Source organism: Pelodiscus sinensis, chromosome 1 (assembly GCF_052426305.1).
Source record: "Pelodiscus sinensis isolate ZL-2025 chromosome 1, ASM5242630v1, whole genome shotgun sequence".
Lineage (NCBI taxonomy): Eukaryota > Metazoa > Chordata > Testudines > Trionychidae > Pelodiscus > Pelodiscus sinensis.
The window spans coordinates 290500236-290523429 of record NC_143052.1 but is presented as its reverse complement, the minus strand read 5'-3'; the positions used below and the strand labels follow the sequence as shown (position 1 = coordinate 290523429).

The 23194-nt window shown below is 41.2% G+C and overlaps 1 protein-coding gene across 12 annotated transcripts in view; it reads left to right on the top strand.

The window, feature by feature from the left end:
- ENOX1 (ecto-NOX disulfide-thiol exchanger 1) overlaps positions 1-23194 on the top strand; it is a 549328-nt gene that overhangs the window by 346363 nt on the left and 179771 nt on the right. For 11 of the 12 annotated variants that reach the window (XM_075918965.2, XM_089775466.1, XM_014574205.4 and 8 more), the window contains 2 exons: positions 943-1083; positions 1549-1686. In XM_075918965.2, coding sequence (XP_075775080.1) covers positions 1074-1083; positions 1549-1686 — 148 coding nt within the window. In that variant the 5' untranslated portion in view covers positions 943-1073. The remainder of the gene's footprint in view (positions 1-942; positions 1084-1548; positions 1687-23194) is intronic. The other variant, XM_075918983.2, reaches the window with a different exon arrangement.

Below are 23194 nucleotides of genomic sequence, written 5' to 3'. Positions count from 1 at the left end.
GCCAAGCACAATTAAATCAATGGGAATTTTTCCACTGACTTCAATAAGCTTTTGGATCAAGCCCTTAGTGCTCTTACATGGCAGTGAGGCAATCATGAGAGACAGTAAAGGCTCCAAAAAACCACTGCAGTCTGTTACATAACTAATGCATAAAAGGACTAAAATAGGCTTAGATATGTGTTTATCTCAACCACAATAAATATTTGCTCTCTCTGCTATAAGAATTTGAAGGTGTTGTTATCATCGAAGTTGTCACCTCTCACTTTGGTTACATGCTTTGTTTTCTTTTTCTTCAACTATCAGAAATACGCAGACATGAGAGTCACAGACAAAAGTATTACCTTTATGTAAAATTCATGTTGCAACAGAAGCCTGACAGAAGTGAAGCTATTTCAGATGTAGGCTGGTGGGCTCCCCTTTCTTCTTTTTGGGGCCACTTTGTGGGCTGAGGATACTGTGTTAGTTAAAGAGTGTGTGGCATCTATAACATTGCAAGCCCTTCAAGGTTTGTATTCCACTCTTAAAGTTACTCCTTCATCTGGAAATATATTTAACAGGCGAGTGTTTCCTCAAAACTCACAACATCAATTAATTTTTAACTTTTTAAAAAATTCATATGCAGCTCCCAGTATGCCCTTTCAATTGATGCTTGCATGCTGAGGTGACTGTGTAGGTACTGATAAAACCTAATTTGTGAAGGCTTTTCAGCCAGAGGCAAGACATCTGACAGGCTCATACATGGCACCATTTATTCAGTCAGCAAGAATGCAGGTTAGTTGAAACTCCTTCACTAACTCTTGATGAAGGTATACAACTGAATTGGTTTGGAGATCCAACTGTGAGTATGTAGGAGCTTCATATTGATTTCAGTCAGGGTGTAGTGTTTTGAAAATTGATTTTAAAAGCAGCATTTAATGTCTGATTACTTGTGCTTTTTTGCAGCACCCAATGAACTGTGTGTGGGCTCTGCATTCAGTGACAGACAGATTCTCCCATCGCAAGATGTTATTAATATAGTAGTGGATACGTTGCTTCTTGAAGTCACTCAGCAACAAAAGGAACCAGTTTAAACAATGGCTGCAGGTAAACGTCTGTACTGTGTGGTGGCCACTGAAAATATTGTTGCTAAACTGATTAGAGATGGTTACTTTTTGTTTTCAAATGGAACTTCATAATTTTCCTAAGTCAAATCAAATTGATCTAACCTTTTCATACAGGTGCCTAAATGTTGTCACAGTTTCTTTAGTCAACTACATTTCATGAAAAATGTGTCCCTTCTTTGAATATGTGGAAATCTCATGATGTTAATTTCCATAGAAACATTTGTCATTGATTAGGCAGTGTAAAATTATAAGTTCATTTTGAGCAGGACCGTATCTTCTCTCACCACTATATAGCACCTAGCAATTTTATGGGGGCTCCAAAAAGATGTATCATAATAATAAAAATATTATTTTCAGTAAGATTTATTTATGTCTCCAACACAATTTTCTATTATAATTGTGGCATATTGACTTTTAAACTCAGAATTTGTCTCTTTTCCCACAGCAGCTGATGGTTTGGGAAGTATAGCTATAGATACCACACAGCTTAACATGTCAGTTACTGATCCAACGGCTTGGGCTACTGCTATGAATAACCTCGGGATGGTTCCTGTAGGATTACCTGGACAACAGCTTGTGACAGGTAAGATTTCTGTTAGAGATTTCCTGCACTATGGATTTTTTCAGTCTTTTTACAAACATCTGAAATCATTTCTGCAGATGTGTATTTTTAGAGTCTCAGAACATTGTTTCTAGATGCACAGCTTCTATGATTAGTATTGTATACTCCATATTAGTCTCTTTGTATAATAGGTATATAATCCATACTGTGTTTTAACCTAGTGGAGCAGCCAAAATCTTTGGGGAAATTAGATTTCTAAACCATTGATCTACAATGCTCTAAAAAGTGAATCCCGTGTTATTCATATCCACTGGTAATATTAGCTAACTGAAAGAGAGAAGCGATCCCATAATTTTTCTAACTTTTTTTTACACCATAATTAATTTTCAAGGGCTATTATCCTCTGACTTTGTCATTTCATTTACAGCTTGTGAGAGCTTTGCAGTGGATCGATTAACTCTTTCTAGCAATAATAAAAATACTATTTTGCACAATACAAACATTGAAGGTCAGTCCTGCTCCCGCTGAAATCCTGCTTAGGCCTCACCCTAAAAGAGCTAAAAAGAGCAATGTACATGTTTCCACTCAGGCTAGAGCCCAGCTCTGACCCCCTTCCCCACCTCCAGCCTGCTCAGACTTCAGAAACCAAGTTCCAGCCCAAGCAAGAATGTTTACACTGCTAATCTCAGACCCATATCATGCATCCTGGACTAGGGTTCTAGTTGGCTTGGGCTCTGAGATTTGCTGCTGTAAGTTTGCTTGTCTGTTTTGCAGTGTAGATGTACACTTTTTCAGAATAGGGCTTCGCTTGTGGCTGTTGATTATCATCTCTAGTGTTTCTAACACAACAGAGGAAAAAGAATCCAAAGCTAAATCACAGGATGTTTTGGTTAGTTGCTTGCATGCCAATTCACCAAGTTCTCCTTCCCAGTGGATCTACAATAGTCAACCCTTGTTACCTATTTTCCAGTAAATTATATTAGCCTAGGACCTGACTAACTATCCAGCATAAACTCCTACATTAATGACAGGCTGTACAGACTGAGTGGAATTCAAGAAGCTTACACGTTTAGTCTCATTTTATATCTGTATATACCTAGAACTTGAAAAGTAGTATGAAACCACTGATTATGGTGGACACATATTCTATTATCTAAGCTAATAACAGTAATGTGTTTAGTTTTAAGTTATTTTACAAAAATCTTGATTGGAACCAGTTACAAAAAAAAGTCATATACAATAATGGTGATGCTCTTTAGAGCTCATTCATAAACATTTATTCTTCTTTGGTAATTAGGCACCCTGTTTCAGAAAATAGTTAATGGCTGATTTGGGTCATCACCCAAGAGAAAATCTGTGTGTAACTTATCACCAAATCTTTGCTCAGCCATCAGCTTGCAGCTCAAGTACTGTTCATATCAGGAGCTGACCCTGCAAACACAGGTGGAGCGAAGGACAGACATGTCAGTAATTTTTTTCCTAACATGCTAGTGAACAACCCAAATTGCTGGATAATAGAAAGAGACAGTTACATGTGCCTATCCAAGATCAGTTGTTAACGTCTCCATGTGGCTGGCCCAGAATTTCCTTCCAGTTGTCTTCAGAATTCAGGAAACATATCATTTTAACCTATTTCTGTTAAACATACCATTTTAACCTATTTCTGTTGGTCCAATTTCATGCTTCTTCTTGGAGGGGTTGGCATGATCAATCTGATGATGACTCCCACTTCTTCTAAAGTTTCAAAATGTCTAACCAATATGAAAGTCATACTTTCTCACTAGCCGATCAAGGTACAAGATGGCAGCTTTCGAGTTCTTGCAACCGGGACTAGAATTTTCCATTCTCATTGTTCAACATATCTTGTCACACCTGCTTGCATAAGACGAGCTAAGTCATCACTTTTGTTACAACCATCTTGAGACATACCTCGAACATGTGCTGATTTGCTGCTGTTATCAATTTACCTCCACAAGTTGTATTTTGTGGGCCTCTGTGCAGTACGTCTCTTAGCCACCTTTGCTATTATGCTTGCTAAAGAAGCAATTCTTCTGCCAGCACTGAAATATCCAGTTTAAAGTCTATATAATTTATACAACCTCACTGCACAGTCTATGATGCTCTTTCAACTTATTTTTGCCATCCGTTTTACTTTGAGAAGTCACTTCAAGAACGAACAGCTGTCTATATTTCTGTTTCTGTTCTCTCTGTTTTAATAACAATGGTGTGACTTTGGTTTATGTGGCAGGGCTGAGTCTGTGCATAATTAACCAAACCGTTATATTTCAGATTATTCCACATTATGATTACCTAACACTGTTTGGTTTTAATTCCTTTTTTATTTATTGTCTGTTTAAGCACAGGTGTATTTCACTAACTGGATAGCACAAGCGTGTTTGATTGCACACATTAGCCTTGCTACTTCACTTTGTCACTTAAACGAAAAGAAATCAATATGAATGCAACTCTTTTCTTTTCTAACAGGATTGCCCATGAGGGAAACCCTGTCATTGAAATTTCCAATATTTTGCCCAAAGCTGTATCACCTATAGTTGACCTCCCTTTTATACACATTTTAATTGTAATATTAGTTTCAATCTAGTTCCCTATTTTACAACTCTGGCACATCATAGAAGATCAGCGTTTGATATTAATGTAATAATTATTTTTTTAGTTCATTCACCAACAGGGAAAAGGGGGAAGTCTTTTTAGCTGCATTTGCTCTTTCAGAAGATAAATGCATTTGAAGAGATTCAGCCATTGCACCTTGGGTTTTTATTCTTGTAGCCTTGCATTCTGTACTTTCTAAATGTTCTTGATGCCTGGGCAAATCTTACAGCATAATAGCTTATCATTTTCGGGCCTTAGTGATTATAAACTATACCTCCTTCCCAGGGGATTTGTGAAGTTATGTTTTTCTGAAATCAGGGATTGAATGGAATGATGCCAGTTTACACTAGTTGAGAATCTGACCCCTTTTATTGTAGATGAATAAACTAAGACGCAGTAAACTAAGACACAGAAACATTGGGTAACTAATCCAGGATCATACAACCAGTCAATCCAGAGCAGGAAATATAGCTGGTGTAGATCTTCAGTTGATTCCCAGTCCAATGGTTTCCCCATTAGATATGCTGTTTTCCCAATTATACAACTGTACCTTCTCTGAGATTCTTCATCTGCCTCAGTATATTGGTGTTGAGTTGTGCAGTACCTAGATAGTCACACACTTCATTGCTTATGTAGCCCAAACTGCTGCCTATGATATATAGGCATGGATGAAGTGGAGGTTTATCTGCCTTCCATACTAAATGAGCATTTTGTGGGCCTGATTTTTTTATGAAAACTTCCCCAGTTGTCAACAAAAGCAACAGGGTTCTGCCTGTGGATGCCTAGAAGATTCTCTGAAATTTTTTGAGTTGATTACATAAATGTTCAAAAGTTATTCTGTCACAGATGGAGAAATGCCATTGAATTGAGTAGAGGTCTTTCCTTTGCTTGATCTGTAAATATATGCCTCCTAGGAACAAACAAGCACAGTGCTCTTTTGATGTATTTTACTAAACTATGACTTAATTATCTTAAAATTCTGCAAATGATTTTGTATCAGAGCCATTTTGTCTGGTTCCACTGATCAGTGTCTCAGGGTATGTCTACGCTACACACTAAAATCAAAATAAGATACACAATTTGCTCTATGCAAATTGTGTATCTTATTTCATTTTTATTTTGAAATAGGCTATTTCAAAATTTGGTGCATCTACACGTCACCAGATTTCGAAATAAAGCACTATTTTGAGCCATCCCTTATTCCTCTTGCAGCGAGGTTTACAGGGATGGAAAAATAGCGTGTCTGTTATTTTGAAAGGTATTTCGGAATAACGAGCGTGGTCCTTGGACGCGGGATAGCTATTTCAGAATTCCACTACCTTGCAGCATAGACGTACCCTCTGTTGCATTTAAAGTAGGAGAGTTTGCACATTTCCTTTCATGTTCCCCTTTCCTTTCCACATTTTTTGTGTAAATTCTTCTCCCAGCAGCACCTCTGTAACTTCCCCATTGTGTCAAAGGTGTGGCACAAATGGAACTGAGTTTGTCCCCCTTCACATTATTTCCTTGTGTGAGGAGTTCAAGGATTTCAATTGATCACTTGGGTTGCTGCTAGTTTATTTTCGGAACTATTTTCTTTTTTACCTTCTATATTAGGAGCTTTGTTTGGATCACTCGATATGCGTACAGCACTTTTAAAGTATGAGGTGTAGCATTAGTGATAAGTACTAATTACTGGAATATTGCCTTGTTTCCAGCAAGGCGTAGAAGAGACCCCTTCCCTCATGTCTTTTGTTTTCCTTTGTGTAAAACTATGTAGAGTAGAAAATCAGAGTTATGAATATCAAACTGATCAATCAACAACACACCTCATTGGAACCAGAAATATGCAATCAGGCAGCAAAGACCCACACCAAAAAAGCAAATGTCATAGGCTACATATACACTACAACACTATTTCAGCACACTGAAGTATCCTGAAATAGCTGTCTCGCATCTTCACAGCAAGCCCATTATTTCAAAATATAATGGGCTTGCTATTCCAATGTCCCTGTAAATCTCATTTCACGAGGATTAAGGGACATTTTGGAATAGCTATTTATTTTGAAATAAGTGCTGTGTTGACAAAACCAAATTTTGAAATAAGCTATTTCAAAATAATATCAAAATAAGCTACGCAATTTGCGAAACTACAGGGTTAAAAGTAAACTACTATTAAAAAAGGGAAAGTTTTACAAATAAATATTTGACAAAGTAAGGGAACTGTTTCTGTTTCTGTTAAATTAAAATAGATAAAACCTGCATTTCACTTCTGCATCATAAAGTTTCAAAGCCATTATGTTTTGTTTAGATATACAAACATTTCAGAGTTACAAACAACCTCCATTCCTGACATTCTACTGTATTATGTATTTCCCAAAGTAAATAGGTGCTTTGACATTTCACTTATCTCTCCCCTTGACTTAATGAATTTTGACCTTTTTCACCATGACAAATCCATGATTTTCACAATATTTTGCCATCAAAAGAATTAAGAACATAAGAATGGCCGTTACTGGGTAAGACCAAAGGTCCGTCTAGCCCAGTAGCCTGTCTGCCGACAGTGGCCAGCTCCAGGTGCCCCAGAAGGGGTGGACTGAAGACAATGATCAAGCAATTTGTCTCCTACCATCCTTCTCCAGCTTCTGACAGAGGCCAGGGACACCATTTCTATCCCCTGGCTAATATTCTTTTATGGACCTAACCTCCATGAAATTTTCTAGCTTCTCTTTAAACTCTGTTATAGTCCTAGCCTTCACAGCCTCCTCTGGCATGGAGTTCCACTTGTGTGAAGAAGAACTTTCTTTTATTAGTTTTAAACCTGCTACTCATTAACTTCATTTGGTGTCCTCTAGTTCTTCTATTTAGGGAACTAATAAATAACTTTTCTTTATTCACCTCTCCACACCACTCATGATTTTATAGACCTCTATCATATACCCCTATTGGTCAAAGTAACTTTATTTGCACTGAACTACATTTCCCATCCGTTGTATTAGCCCAAGTACTTAAATGGTTCTTCAGCCCTCCTAACTCTAGGGTTCATGATGACTGTTAAGTCTCACGGTATGTTAAACTTCTTCAGCAGTTACACTTCAATAACCTCACCAACAGTATTCCTGAAATTGAAAAAAGGAAAAACTACTGTGGTGTCCTAGCACTATCTTCTTTCGAGCTCTAAAAAGACCTATTTTTGTCTGCTTTTATTTCCCTGCCCCGGTGCCAATAAGGAATGCAGTAAACCTTAGACTGAATTTAGGTAGAAAATTATCTTGGATGTGAAAGTTATTCTGGCCTGGCTTTTCCTTCTAGAAGGCAATGCTGGCTGTTACTCTGCTGTGAGGTTTCTCCTAGACTTTTTCTCCATTTGATCTGCTAAAATTGTTCAAAATTTTTCATCTTTTTTTTCGCCTAATATTAATTTAGTTGTTCACTAATATCCCAGGGTATCTCTACACTACAAAGGCGCTACACTAGCGCTACACTAGCGCTCCGCTAGTCCGAACTTAATTCGAACTAGCGGAGCGCTTAGGCCGAACTAGGTAAACCTCATTGTACGAGGACTAAGCCTAGATCGAACTTACTAGTTCGAATTAAGGGCTGTGTAGCCCCTTAATTTGAACTAGTGGGAGGCTAGCCCTCCCCAGCTTTCCCTGGTGGCCACTCTGGCCAACACAAGGGAAACTCGTATGCCCCCCTCCTGGCCCCGGAGCTCTTAAAGGGGCACGGGCTGGCTACGGTGCCCGTGCCAGGTGCAAGCCTGCCAGCACCCAGCCAGCAGTCCCTGCACCTGGCACACCATGAGCCAGCCTCCCGATGCCCCCCAGCCCTCCGCCTCTTCCCGGGACCAGGCTGGCGGCTCTTCGGAGCCTGGCCAGGACCGCAAGAGGCGGGCACCCACCTGGTCTAGTGCAGACATCGTGGACCTCATCCACGAACTCCGCACTAGGCACAGGAAAGTGGCCGTCTAGGGCAGAAGAGCTGCCAGCCTGGCCACCTAGGAGCAGGTGTGCATGAAAATCAAGGTGGTCCACTGAGACCCCCGACCCTGAGCCCTGAGCTTAGAATGGCCATACTGGGTCAGACCAAAGGTCCATGTAGTCCAGTAGCCTGTCTGCTGACAGCAGCCAACCCTAGGTACCCTGGAGGGGATGGACCAAAGACAGTGACCAAGGCATTTGTCTCGTGCCATCCATCTCCAGCCTTCCACAAACAGAGGCCAGGGACACCATTTCTACCCCCTGGATAATACCACTCCATGGACCCAACCTCCATGACTTTATCTCACTTCTCTTTAAACTCTGTTCTAGTTCTAGCCTTCACAGCCTCCTGCAGCAAGGAGTTCCACAGGTTGACTCTTTGCTTTGTGAAGAACAACTTTCTGTTACTATTTTGAAGCCTGCTACCCATTCCTTTCCTTTGGTGTCATCTAGTCCTTCTATTATGGGAACTAATGGAGAACTTTTCTTTATGCACCCTCTCTACACCACTCTTGCTTTTATAGACTTCTATCATATCCCCCCTCCGTCTCCTCTTCTCTAAGCTGAAAAGTCTCTTTAGCCTCTCTTCATATGGGACCTGTTCCAAACCCCTGATCATTTTAGTTGCCCTCCCCTCTCCCACCCTCTCTCTTCTCCTCTCCCACCTCTTTTTCCCAGTCTCCCCCAGTTTTGTTCAATAAAGAGAGATTCTGTTTTTGAACACACGTTTTCTTTATTTTATACATCAGGAAGGGGGGCTAGGGAAGGGTAAGTGGAAGGAGGTGAGGGAGGAATGGGGTACGCGCCCCCGATGGGGAGGACTGGGGTGGCTCTGCGGGCTTCTCGGGGTGGAAGTTCTCCTGCAGCCCCCCGATTGCCCCTCCCAGATGGCAGCTTGCTGCAAGTGCAGCCGGTCTGATGGCCAGGTGCTGTGATGTGCCGAGTGTGGGCACTCAGGGAACTCCAAGCTAGGACTGCTTTGCAAGCGGGGAACCCCTGAGAACTGTCTGTCTGAGGTAGGGGTCAGGTCCCTTTAAGCACAGCCCTCGGCTAGCCTGAGACAGCAGCTCCACGCTCTAAGTCGTATTCTGATGCCCTCCCGGCACTGCTTCCGGCCATCCTTAACCTCGGTTCAGGGTCCACTCAGTGTGGACATGCTAGCTCGAATTAGCAAAACGCTAATTCGAACTAGTTTTTAAGTCTGGATGCACTAATTCGAATTAGCTTAGTTCAAATTAACTAATTCGAATTAAGTTAGTTCGAATTAGCGCTGTAGTGTAGACATACCCCCAGAGCCTGTGTCTTGTAATATAATTATGCTGGCCAGTGGCCACTTTGCAGCTTGCAGGTCTCTTTTCTGAACTGAAAAAAAAAAGACAGTTTAGTCTTCTGCAAAATTTGGTCAATTTGCCCATAATACTCTGGGGTGTATGTTGTCTGGTCTTAGTGACTAATCAATTTTAAGCACTGCTAACCTTTTAATACCAGTTTAGATGTTATCTGTACACTATTTAATTCCTTATCTTCTAGTGCTGTAAAATTGTATTTTTTGATCTGGGCAAATGCCTTTCATTTGTAAAGATGGATTCTTGTGAATAATCATATAATATCTCATCTGTTTCTAAATCCTTTGCTTCTCCTTCTTGTTATGCAGCACACACATCATTTTTGGCAATATTTGGCTACTGCATTACATATAATTAATGTATGTATTTGTGAATTATATATAATTTATATATAAATACAGTGTAATAATGCATTTAGTTTAACAGATAAAGATTAATGCAGTATAGTTATGGCTGAGAAGGCACTTTCCTTCAAAGTCTTTCTCTTCGGGAGGTTATTTTTTTCCAAAAAATTACCTTTGGGGCTGAAATTTCTCATGGTTGGTCTTAGCCTAGAGGTGAAAATTTTCTGGAAAGGTTGCACAGCAGATTTGTTAAATAGCTTTTGAATTATCCAAGAACTAAAATTGGTGTTTTCCACTATTTGAGAAATATTATCAGTTTCTTCTTTGTGCTGCATCTTTTGTGAGATTTGAAGTCCTCCCAAATCATGCAATAGCAGTCACAGCAAAGACTCTGCTCTCTATTTAATATATTTAAAAGGATTTTTGAAAAGAAAAAAAAGGATAATGATCACTGATCATCAGAGAGACTTTTATTTTGGTTTTCAGTGGAAATTTTTCCACCATAACAGTTGCGGAAACATGCCCAGGAAAGCTATTCCAGGTCACAAATCATCTTATCCTGATGTCAGTAATATTAATTGTTGTTTTCATTGAAAGGTTTTCGTTTTGTTTTTGTACTCATTTTTGTAAAGTTAATGAAGAAACAATGTTATACAGAACAGAGGGCTCATTGGTCGTGTCTAGCGGCTCCCCCCAAAATGAAGGATGTACAGTGACCACTAGCAAAGACTAGGGATGTCATCGTGTAGATGACTACACATATTTTCCCCGCCTTGTTGCCTCTGTATCAGAGCTAGCAAGGGCGGGGCGCGGGATGGGAGCTAGTGCCCATGAGGTGCTGGCTTCCCACAAGCACCTGACCTGCTTTCCCCTCCCGTCACCCAAGTACTGCTGCCTCTGGCAGAGAGGGTAGAGAGGCAACAGGGGAGAGGGCAAAAGGGAAGGCTGGAGCCAATACAGAGGCAATGGGGGAGGATGAGGCAGGAACCTACTTCAAAGCCATCTCCCCCAGCACCAGCTCCATGGTGCCGCCAGTCTGCGTGGGAAGCTAGTTTTTGAACTGGTTCCCCTTGCAGACCAGCTCCATCTGCCACCCTGCAGTGCTGTCTCTGATAAAGAGGTAGCAGTGCGGGGTGGCATGGGGCTCCCGGGGAGTGGGGCTAGGAGTGCACTGGCTGCTGTCCCCGCCTCCAGGGACTAGCAAATAGTCATGTAACTGCTAAGATTTCATGCGGTTACACAAGTATTCAGTTACACAAATTCTAACATCCCTAGCAAAGAACCTGAGAAGTTGAATCGTAGAATCATAGAACACTAGAATTGGAAGGGACCTTGAGAAGTCATCAAGTCCAGTCCTCTGCCCTCATGGCAGGATCAAGTACCATCAAGACCATCCGTGAGAGATATCTATCCAAAATGCTCTTAAATATCTCCAGTGATGAAGATTTAGGTGATGTGGGGCTGGGGAGGGAGGGGGAGGGAAACTTAAGGATCTGGTGTGAGTCTGGACTTTGATTCTGATGTAGCCTGATCGGGGAGGCCCGTGGATGTAGGCAACCTCGGTAGTTGCCTAGGGCACCGCATTTAACTCGGCGCCCAATGATAACATCATGCCATTGAGGGCTATAGAGACGGGGGCGCCGATCGTGTATTCCGCCTAGGGCGCCAGTTGCCGGCAGCTCTCCTTGAGCTACTCCTGAACATGATAATATTTTTCTATGCTCTTCTCTTCTGACTCCCTCCCTCTTTTGTATTGCATCTGTGTGGTTCATTTTGGGGGGTTACGTCCAACTTTGGCCCTCATCGCACAAAACACAAAACAACCACAACTTGTACTGTGAGCAGTGTTGTTGAACACCTCTGTAGAACAGTTGTTCTGGGCTGGGACCTGGGCTTTTTTCTTTCATAGAATCATAGAACTGGAAGGGACTTTGAGAGCTTGTTGAGTCCAGTCCCCTGCCCTCATGGGCAGCCTAGATCATCCCTATTATATGTTTATCCAATCTGCTCTCAAATATCTCCAGTGACAGAGATTTCACAACCTCCCTAGGTAATTTATTCCAGTGTTTAACCGCCCTGGGTATGTCTACACTACCCCGCTAGTTCGAACTAGCGGGGGTAATGTAGTCATCCGCAATTGCAAATGAAGCCCGGATTTGAATTTCCCGGGCTTCATTTGCATAAAGCCGGCCGGCACCATTTTTAAATGCCGGCTAGTTCGAACCCCGTGCCGCGCGGCTACACGCGGCACGGAGTAGCTAGTTCGGATTAGGCTTCTAATCCAAACTAGCTGTACTCCTCATTCCACGAGGAGTACAGCTAGTTCGGATTAGAAGCCTAATCCGAACTAGCTACTCCGTGCCGCGTGTAGCCGCGCGGCACGGTGTTCGAACTAGCCGGCATTTAAAAATGGCGCCGGCCGGCTTTATGCAAATGAAGCCCGGGATATTCAAATCCCGGGCTTCATTTGCAATTGCGGATGACTACATTACCCTCGCTAGTTCGAACTAGCGGGGTAGTGTAGACATACCCCCTGACAGTTAGGAAGTTTTTCCTAATGTCCAGCCTAAACTTTCCTTGTTTCAATTAAGCCCATTGCTTCTTATCCTATCATCTGGCCAAGGAGAATAATTTTTCTCCCTCCTCCTTATAACACCCTTTTCAATACTTGAAAACTGCTATCATGTCCCCTCTCAGTCTTCTCTTTTCTAAACTAAACAAGCCCAATTCTTTCAGTCTTCCATCATAGGTCATGTTTTCTAGACCTTTAATCATTTTTGTTGCTCTTCTCTGGACCTTCTCCAATTTTTCCACATCTTTCTTGAAATGTGGTGCCCAGAACTGGACACGATACTCCAGTTGTGACCTAATCAGCGCAGAATAGAGTGGAAGAATGACTTTTTGTGTCTTGCTCACAATACTCCTATAATGCATCCTAGAATCATGTTTGCGCTTTTTGCAGCAGTGTTGCACAGTTGATTCATATTTAATTTGTGGTCCATTCTGACCGCTAAATTCCATTCCGCAGTACTCCTTCCTAGACAGTCATTTCCCATTCTGTATGTGTGAAACTGATTTTTCCTTCTTAAGTGGAATACTTTGCATTTATCCTTATGAAACTTCATCCTGTTTACCTTAGACCATTTCTCTAGTTTGTCGAGATCATTTTGATCTGTTACTTGGCCAGCAGGCTTTACCATGTTCTGGTGGATATACAACTCGTGAATATATACCACATGTGCTCTATCTCCCGTTTCAGTGATGTGATTGTAGTGAGCTATAGTTAGAAATATCTATAGAAGTCTACTGATACAGCAATGTAGGTCACTGGAAGCTTATCACCTTTCTGCTCCAGACCCTACATTGGCTTGAAACTTAATACTGGAACAAATTCAAGGTTCTAAGTCTTAATCCTCAAAACCTTCAATGGGCTTTCCTAAAGCTTTGTGGTGACAGGATCTTAACTAGATCCTTCTTTAGAAATCATAGTTTCAGATCATTTATGTAATTTTTGGTGTCAGGTTTAAGTGAGTGAGCCTACAAAGAAGGGAGAAATCAGGGGCACAGTGGAGAAAGTAAATGAGCACAGTTCCCTAATTTTATTCTAGTTCCTTTCTGTGTGCTGTACTTGCACAGTCATTATTGTGGACATGCTGGGTTTTATTGAAGAGAAGGAAGAACAAAGACTGACAGAGTATAGGTTCCCCGAATATGCAATCAGGATAAATCAAAAGAATGAAAAACACAAAATACCATAAAAATATAGAAGACTAAAGCCTCCTCGCTACTAAAACTATTTATTACATTGTCAAAACTTGAGAAAGCATTAAGAAGAGGTAATGTCAGAATGCAAATATGTGGAGTCACTCGGAACATCAATAAAGAAGTCTCCCGTATTAGCGTAACAGGTTGGTTTTTTCATTGACCCAAAAAGCACCTGCTGAGTTAATCACACTTTCTGTGATGTGAGTGTTACTCAAGGAGGTTTCACACCAGGGGACGTTAATCCTAAAATACTAGGAACAGACACGACTAGGTTACAAAAAAGGAGAGTCATCTAAAGAGGAGAGAAAATGTGGCTGAGATACTAAATACCTTTGATACGCTATTCAGTGTAAGCATTTGTGTTAGGTCATTTCAAGTATGTCCTCTGAATTGGTCCTTAATTGAGGCCCAGGGTAAAAATAATGAATTTAGAAATGAGTTATGCTTTTAAAATAAAAGTGGTAACTTTGATAGTAGGGCTCAGTGCTCCAAAGGAACAGAACGACAGGTCCAAGCCAGGGCACCTCAGCACATTTGTCAGCTGATAGGATGCATTTAGCATAACATTCATGCTGTATGTTGTAGGGTGTGTATTCTGTTTTACTGTACTGGCTTGTGGCCTGAGATCTTCTGAGGGAAAGAACATGCTAACTGTGTTTGGCACAACTTTTATTACAAAGTGCTGGGTACGTTTAGGGTGCCATATAATTCATTTGGCCCATGAAACAGTCTCAGCTTGAAAGTTCATTCCTGTGATTCACAACCCCCTGAAAAATAAAATACCTACTTAAATATTAACCTATACATGTTGCCTTTTAACTGTGTGTCCCGTAGTTCTGTTCCATCTAACTACCACAAGTACATCCTCAAGATTAGTTTAATAATAACCCTTAGTTTGTTCAAGAGTGCCACCACTGATTTATTGACTCCCGAAGCTGAAGTCTTTCAGCCCGGAGACTCAGGACAGTTCTGGTTGCAATTCAAAATCTAAATGTGGCTGGGAGCTGTGTTTTGTACTTTCTATGTGTAAAAGTAAATATTCTGGTAGGTTTTTGAAATTTGTATTTTAGTTAGAATAACAAAATCAGAGTCTGATTCTGCAGAGGCTTGCTTACAATAATCCTCATTCACGGGAATAGTCCTATTGAAGGCAACTGATTGTTCACATGACTAGTGATTACTCATGAAAGTAACAGCATGACTGGGCCATGGGAAATAACACACATCTCCATGAAAGGGCTCTGTGTGTCTCCTCTGTAACAAACTGCATATGATCTGACTCACGAAATGGCCGGTGCCCCTGAAGACACGCACACTCCTTAGAAATGTAAAGGCAGTGTGCAAAGGAAACAAAGTAATAACAGCTAATGACTATGTGCACCGCACTGTGTACCTTAGAGAGTGCCTCTCTTTTTGTGTTTTACTTCATCAGTTGAGCTCACCTGGGACGTTCTAGTTTGCCATCCTCTGAAATGTTCATCTAGGGGCTGCATGATGACGATTGTCAAGAGAGGATTATTTATGTGTAACTTTTGTAGCTAACAACTAAGCTGTATTTCTACCTCCCTGCTCCCTCAATCCCCTGACCTCTAGTTTCCCATCAACAAAGCAACAGACTAGGTTTTAAATGCAATCTTTATAACACAAGAAACATTTCTAAGGTGCACTTGGAACTGTGTGAAATGCAGCACAAACACATCTCACTACTCTGAGTGTCGCAGAGACTTTGTCACTCAGTTTTATATTTTACCTCAATGTTATATTTTGCTGTTCCTCTTTTGACTTCTTTGTGGCTTTGCATGCCTACAGTGATATTTTTATACTATTTTCCAGACCCCTTTCCTTATTAGAATCCTAGGTGATTGATTTAATAGTCATTGCATGCATTGCAGCCTTGTTTCTAGGCAAATTGTTTTACATTTTTTACATTGAATTGCATTTGACTTCTGTTGTCCCAGTCACCTAAATGATCCAAATCCCTTTGAATCGGATTACATTGCTTCTTCTTATTTGCTATACTTTTTCATTTGTAACCTCTGAGATCTAGTTTTTAATACCTCATCCACATTTGTATACCATAAATTAGAAACAAAAGAAGTCCTCTAAAGCACTTTACTTCACCCATAATCCATTTACAATTGGTAAATGACTACCCTTTGTCACCAGCTTATAAAGTGTAACTTTATCATGGGCTTCCACGTTTATTGTGTTTCATCAACTCCATATAAAATGTTCTGAGTGTACAAGCACTGCCAGCTCTGCAAACTCATCATGGGATCTGAAGGGTAACCTGTATTCTTTCTGAATCCATAAGCAATTCTGCAAGCTGAATTCTGCTTTGTCTTCTCTGGGATTTCAAAGGCATATAAACAAAATGGAGAATTTGGTACAGCAGAGAGAGTAAATGAGCAATTCTGCTGATATACAAACCAGAATAGAATCCAGCTTTCTTTTTCTCAGTTGTGTTAGTTCAGGAGAGGTCATAAAAGTAAAATGTTGTAAAATTTTTTGCTTTTATTACTAAGAACATAAGAACATAAGAACGGCCGTACTGGGTCAGACCAAAGGTCCATCTAGCCCAGTATCCTGTCTACCGACAGTGGTCAGCACCAGGTACCCCAGAGAGGGTTGACCGAAGACAATGATCAAGCGATTTGTCTCCTGCCATCCCTCTCCAGCCTCTGACAAACAGAGGCCAACGACACCATTTTATCCCCTGGCTAAAGTAAACAGACAGTATTCTGAACATCTGTTGCCAGATCATGCCTTGCTCTTGTGTAACCAGTCGGCTCTCAGCTTAGGCTGTAGAGCTCTCTTGTTCTTAGCTCTCACTGTAAGTGGTCTAAGTGCCACTACGTGGGCCAATGAGCCACACTAGGGCTATGTCTACATTGCCCCCATTTTGCGCAAAAAATATGCAAATGAGGCGAAGCGTGGAATATTGCCATGCCTCATTTGCATAATTCACAAGGCTGCATTTTTGCACAAAACCCCCCCTCTTGTGTAAGAGCAGTGCTTCCGCATGTTTTTCAGAAAGAAAGGGTCGTGCACAAGAGGGGGGGTTTTTTTGCGTAAAAAGGAGCCGGGTAAATGCACCTTTTTGCGCAAAAGCCTCTTGTGCAAAAACGTAGCCTCATGAATTATGCTAATGAGCAGGGCTCGACAAATAATGTTATCTACTCGCCTGTGGCGAGTAGATTACACCCCGGAAGAGCTGGTGCAGAGCGATCTGCGCATGTGCAAAACAATCTGCGCATGTGAAGAGCGCAGAACCATGCGGCTGGCGAGAGGGGCTCGCCACCACTTGACGAGTCCTGCTAATGAGGCATGGAGATATACCCTGCTTCACCTCATTTGCATATTTTTGTGCAAAACAGGGGCAGTGTAGACATAGCCTAGGTGTGTGGGTTACACATGTACAGCAATCTTCCCCCAAATCCTCTGTTGCCTCTTCAGTTTAAGAGACAGGTATAATTTCAGTTCTGGCAATCTCTTGAGCTTCAGTCACCTCAAAGGGGGGAGATATGGTACTGAACCATGGCCAGGTGTCTGTCTGTCTGTCCTCTCTGTCTCTTACACATACACACATGCAGACATGTATGCATGCACACATGCAGGGAAGTGTATTCTGTTAATTCTGTGTGCAAAAGTGTGTCCTAAGGCAGTGGCACCCTGCACTGTTCCAGATCCAGGCCTGTGTCTTAATGGAAAAATTTGAAATATAGGGAGTAGATTTCCTAAGGAAGAAGGTGCCATATGCATATAGTCATTCTATGGAGTAGAATAATTGTTTAAGCGAGTTTTGTGTCCAGCACTTTTCTTTTTACCAGCTATTTCATGATTCTGTCATTAATCTCTAATATGGAACCTCATCAAATATGTTTGCAAATCAAAACAAGCATGCCACTTCCACAATTAATATCTCTTATTTATAACAGTAATGCCTTTAAAGAATTTCTGCTAAGTGAACATTACTTCTCTCCCGCCTCTGCCCTCCCTCTCCCCCCATCACCTAAATCCTCATTTAGCTTTCATCAAACTGAACTTTAGCAAGTCTCTTCCCTCACATCTTTTAAGATATTTTTTTCATCATGTGATGTTCTTTCCACCAGTTTTAACTCAGTGATTTACAATTGGGTTTTAATGGAATTGAATGAACATATTTGGAGATTTTGCCATTCGCACTGTAAGTATGTGTGTTTGCTTTCTCTTGTATGTGTTCAAGGCAGGGGAGGGGAAATAAGCTGTCTAAATAAAACTATTCTTTCTGTGCTATTTCTCTGATCTCTTTTCAGTGTGTTTCCACTTGAATTGCAGACCAAGCATATTTTTTTGTTTAAGGAAATTTCTCCTAAACACCTAGTAATGCCAAAGAATAATGTGTCTGGAATTAAATTACAATGGACTGATAACCCTTCCATAATTAAGGTTGCAGCTGAGCCTCCACTGTAAACCCAATTTCTGTGTCTCCCCCTTCATCCAAAAATTACATCATGGCCTCAAAATAAGGTCAGATAAAGCCTTTTATTGCAACGAGAAGTGAATTGGAGACAGGCTCATGAATTATGGATGCTAAAAAATGAGGTGTTCAAAATCCAGATCGCCTCTTTTTTCCTCCATCCATTGCCACTCTACAAAATAAAGGAAGGAGATTTCATAATTTATCAGCTTTCTAATTGGGAATGTTTCTGTGGCAGGTTGACTCTCAGAAGCTATATTTACTTCTTGGAAACCCCAGGGAGTAGCAAGAGGCAGTCGGGAGAGCTGGAGAGGTTTTTCACTCCCTCATTTTTCTGCTGGAGCCAGGGTAGCAAGACCGGGGCAGGGAATGCACCCTATGTACAGTATGTCCCGCTCACCTGTAGCTTCTTGTTTTCACTCAGTCATTTTGAGCTCAGTAGGAAGGGTGGCTTCCTCTGGAATAATCTGGTAATCTGTACTGAGGGCCTGGAAAGAGCAGTGGGCGTGGCAGGGGAAGAAATAATGAGGTGGAAATTCCCTCCCTCCTTTCTAGTGGCCCTCCTAAGTTCTGTTGGAGGAGAGAGTCCCCTACTAAGCCTTGGGAGGGCTTTTCAGGATCACACATTCTTCTCAAGCCTATTGGGTTCTCAATTTCCTCAAGACTTCAGAGGCTGCTAGGAACCCACAGCATCCATGAAGTCTCTGGCATGTTGTTAGTCCCTGGCAAATTCATTTAAACTGGCCAAAGGCTAAGGAAGTTATTTTTATCTCTTTGCAATTTGCCACAGTAATATAGGCTTGTGTATGGCTTTGCGGAAGCTGTAGGTAGCCCCAGAAGAGCCTCCTGACATTCATGGGTTGAGTGGGAACTATAGGGGTTGCCATTCAGCTCTTCTTATGGGGCTATAGTTTCAAGAGGCCATACAACATTTCTAAGGCTCATGGGGTCAGAAATTTAGCTGCTAAAAATCATTGCAGTCTCCTAGCGCCCACAGCAGGCTTGGGGTTCCTAATGAGTCCCCTGAGAATTACAGGAGATGCTGTCAAGGGCTGAAGTATTTCTTAATGGAGAGGGGTAAGATAAGAGGGAGCCAGGAAGGGAAACTTTCCTGTTTGGCTCATCTTTGCCAGGGCTGAGAAGCACAGGAGTCAGGCAGATGGCAGCAATACTTAGAAGGAAAGGGAAGTTGTTCTTCCCGTTATGTTGACCCCAGCTCTCCTAATGGCATATTTATTTCTCCCCTCCATCCAACTTGACCTGATCCCACCGATATTCTTAGGAAGTCAACAGGGAAGGAGCTCCTTATCTAAGTACCTCCTAGTTCTGCATCAGAGGAGCTCAGCTCCTAAAAAGCCACACAGGCCCTGAGAAGTTAGCCTCCCTACTTAGAAACTCAGGAAAACTGGAGCATTGTCACACCCATCCATGGGATGTGGGTGAAGATAGTTTCTAGCTGGAGATTTTGTCACCAGAACAAGTGAACATTCCTACCTCCTTCCCTCTGTGGACATCAAAAGGTCTGACTGATTTTTGTTCCCCTCTTGTGGCCCTCGTGTTTTGCAGGGATGTATTTTACATCAGCAGGGCTTAAACCTTTTTTAAAAAACAAAGGACATTTCTATGACCAAAAAAAAAAAAAAAAAAGACTTGTTAAAGGAAAGTTATGATTAAGTTTTTGAGAGTTTTAAAAAGTTAGTAATCCAGTTAATTCCAGAACTTAAGGTTGCACTTCCACTAGAACCTTTTGTATCACAGTTCACCATCCACCATCTCCTTCACTCTGCTCCACTGTTTGGGAGAACAAAAGCCAAAACTTTTATCTGATGTGGGGTTGGAGGGAGGAATAAATCTTTCATTACCCTTTACACTAAAGGGTTATCAACATGTACTAGCATAAGGATGGTGATGCAACAAAGGAATTTGGCTCCACAAAGTGCAGCTGTAAAAAACTTTCAAATTCACCGTATCGCAGATTGACTTTCCATATACTCATCCAAAGGCTTTGTTTAGACAATCTGCCACCAGGCTCATAGAGAAAACAAGCTTTGAAATTCAAAGCAGACATGTGCCTTCATCTTTTTTCAGGAGTTGAAAGTTTCAAATGTGGATGCACTGTATATTGCTGACTAACATATTACATATAATTACATAGTTTCTTAAGGTACTTCTTATCATTCATGACCATTTAAAAATTAACAGTTGGCATATATAAGTGGGTATGTCATACATGAAGATTTAAAGCAGAGGTGGGAAACCAAAGGCCCATGGAGCAGCTGTCGCCCCCAGCTTGCCTGGAGCCAGCCCCTGAGGCTCAGGGGAGCCCACACTGGTGCTCCAGCCCCTCTGGTGCCACACCGTGGCACTGGAGCACATACAGTCTACTCACCTGAGCCCCCCTCCAAGATCTTGTGTGCAAGGGGAATGTGGGGAATGTCTTGTTCCTTCTCACTCAGGGGTCTTTTCAATTGTGTGTGGCCCTTGACTGATTTTTGTGTGGGTCAGTGGCCCCCAACCCAAAAAAGGTTCCCCACCCCGGATTTAATGGATTGTTCTATTTCTCTATTTATTACACTTAAAAATTAAGACGTGTACAATTGTAGGCTCCAAATTTATTATGCTGGCATTTACCAACAGAAAACATTTCCAAATAGCCTCCTTAGCTAGATGTTCATAAACAAGAGTTAGACAATTGGCCCATATATCAATTCAACAAATTCATCATCAGTCTCTTAGGTGACTCACTTAATATGTTCATCTAAACACTCTGATTTTCTTGAGATGAACTGTAAAAATAACATTTGAGAAGTCAATTCAGTGTAAAAAATCACAGAGACTTCTGATAAGATCAAGTAGATTTTATAATGCATATCTACATTTTTGGACTCTGAACACAATAAATACATGAATAACAAGAGATTAGCCAAACACGAATGGGTCTTTTAAAGATAAACACTATATTATGACTACAATTTGTTAATACATGTATGGGGCTAATCATAATATATATGCTAACTAAAACTAAAAAGTTACAAGAAAATAATGTGCAAAACTTTCTCAATCCATTTAAGAATACCAAATTGTTGCAAGATGGCTGGGGCAAAGCTATGTTTTTAGTGATTGAGTTTGAGTCAAACACAAAATTAAGTGATTTATTATGGAAGTGCCACCGTAATCCTTGAGTATCCTAGGCTTCTAAAGTTTGTTATTTGTTTTTTGATAGTTTCTTTAACACTGCTATAGGCATAAAACTTTCATCGTAATGATGATTTTTAGATATCTCTCAAGCAAACCAGCCTTTAAAACCATAGACCATAGCTGGCCATTTCTCAGCTGCTTACAGGATTAATTGAAAGGTTGGTTATTTTTCTGTTTGCACATGTATATATTATATTGAACATTGTGTTGAAGTTTTTCCAACACACTTCATACACTGCTGTTTGAAAGAATTGAGGTTATAATATAATTCACAATATTTTACTTGCTTGCTTGGCACTTCATGGCAAGAGAGATTGAGTGTTTCCATACTATGGGAGTCTTACATCTTTGAGTAAATACATTCTCTTATTGCTCATGTACGATGTGAGATAAATTCTGTTCTCAGTTATAGCAATGTAGGGTTATTCATATGAGTGGAGTTGTAGTGGTGGAAAGAACTGATGCAAAATGTGGACTGTAGTATGTATTTTAGAATATTTGGCGCTCTAGACTGCATTAGTAGAGTGACAGGGTCAGACTGGAGGACTACAACAGATGGAGAGATAGACAGCTCTAAGGCAGCAACAGCCCTGGTCAGTCACGAGCGAAGGAGATGGGGCTTCTGCAAATCAATCAGAGCCAGCTGTTCTCGCCTGAGGCTGCCAAAGGAAGCCCTCCTTGCAGGGCAGGACAGGGCAGGGGAGGAGTGGAGGACCGGGAACTGGGATAAACTAAAGTAAAAACTAAGAAAAGTAGAGACAGCAAAGTGGGGGAGAGTAGCTCCAAACAGGGGTTTTAGGCCCTCCTTTTCCTGGCATCCTGAGTAGGGTTACCAGGTGTCTGGATTTTGCCTAGACTATCTGTTATTCAGGTCCCCCATCTGGTTAAAAAAAAAAAAAAAAAAAAAAACAGAAAATACCGGACATGTGAAATGTCCGGTATTTCCTATTTCCCTTAGATGGAAGCCCAGCAGGACCAATTTTCCCCTGCCGCATCTGGTGGGGCCGGGGCAGTGAGGAGCATGGGGCCATTTAAAGGCATAGCGCCTTTTTGTTTGTTTGTTTGTTTTGCTTAACAACTTTGGTCTCCCTCTTTTTTTTCTCAACATATTTTTTTCCCGGTGTTTTTTTTGGGGGGTGGGGAGGGTGGAATGTTCAGTATTTTTAATTAAACCATCTGGCAACCCTAAGCCAGAGAACCCAGCTGAGAGCTGGAAAGGACTGTTTTGGCAGCCTAGGCTGACCTCGGGGCACTGGCCCCAATGCCCTTTGTAGCTGAAGGACCCAAGTTTAAACCCTGCCAAGGGCTAATAGCACAGTACTGAGACTGCCCACTGAAGGACTGAGCAGGGTACTGGGACCCAGGAGTTGAGTTACCCTGCCACAGAAGAATGTATTCAAAGAAAGAACCTTGAGTTTTATTTTGTTTTTGTTTTTGTTTTACCAGTATTTGCATCAGTCGTGTCTAGTTATTCTGAATTTTCTCTTTCCATCTGGATAGTGATTTCTCTCTCTCTCTCTCAATTAGAAAATAGTACTAATAAGCTGTGGTTTGTCTGCTTTTGAATCTGTACTACTGTGCAGTTTAGATTTGCTGAATACCAGCTTTGGTAGCTTTGCTCTTTCATATTCAGTTCACAACATGAAGGAGAATTCTGTTAGAATTTAACAAGCTCTGGGGAGAGTATTTCAGAGGAGTAAACTGATATATATAAGAATAAGCTAAAGTGAAGAAGTTTTGCTGTTATATGAGCCTCTTTGAAGGAGGGGCAGAGGGCTAACATTTCTTCTTTAATCATTAGCAACATTGATCCTTATTTTTTGTAGTATGACGACTTTGACAATACAC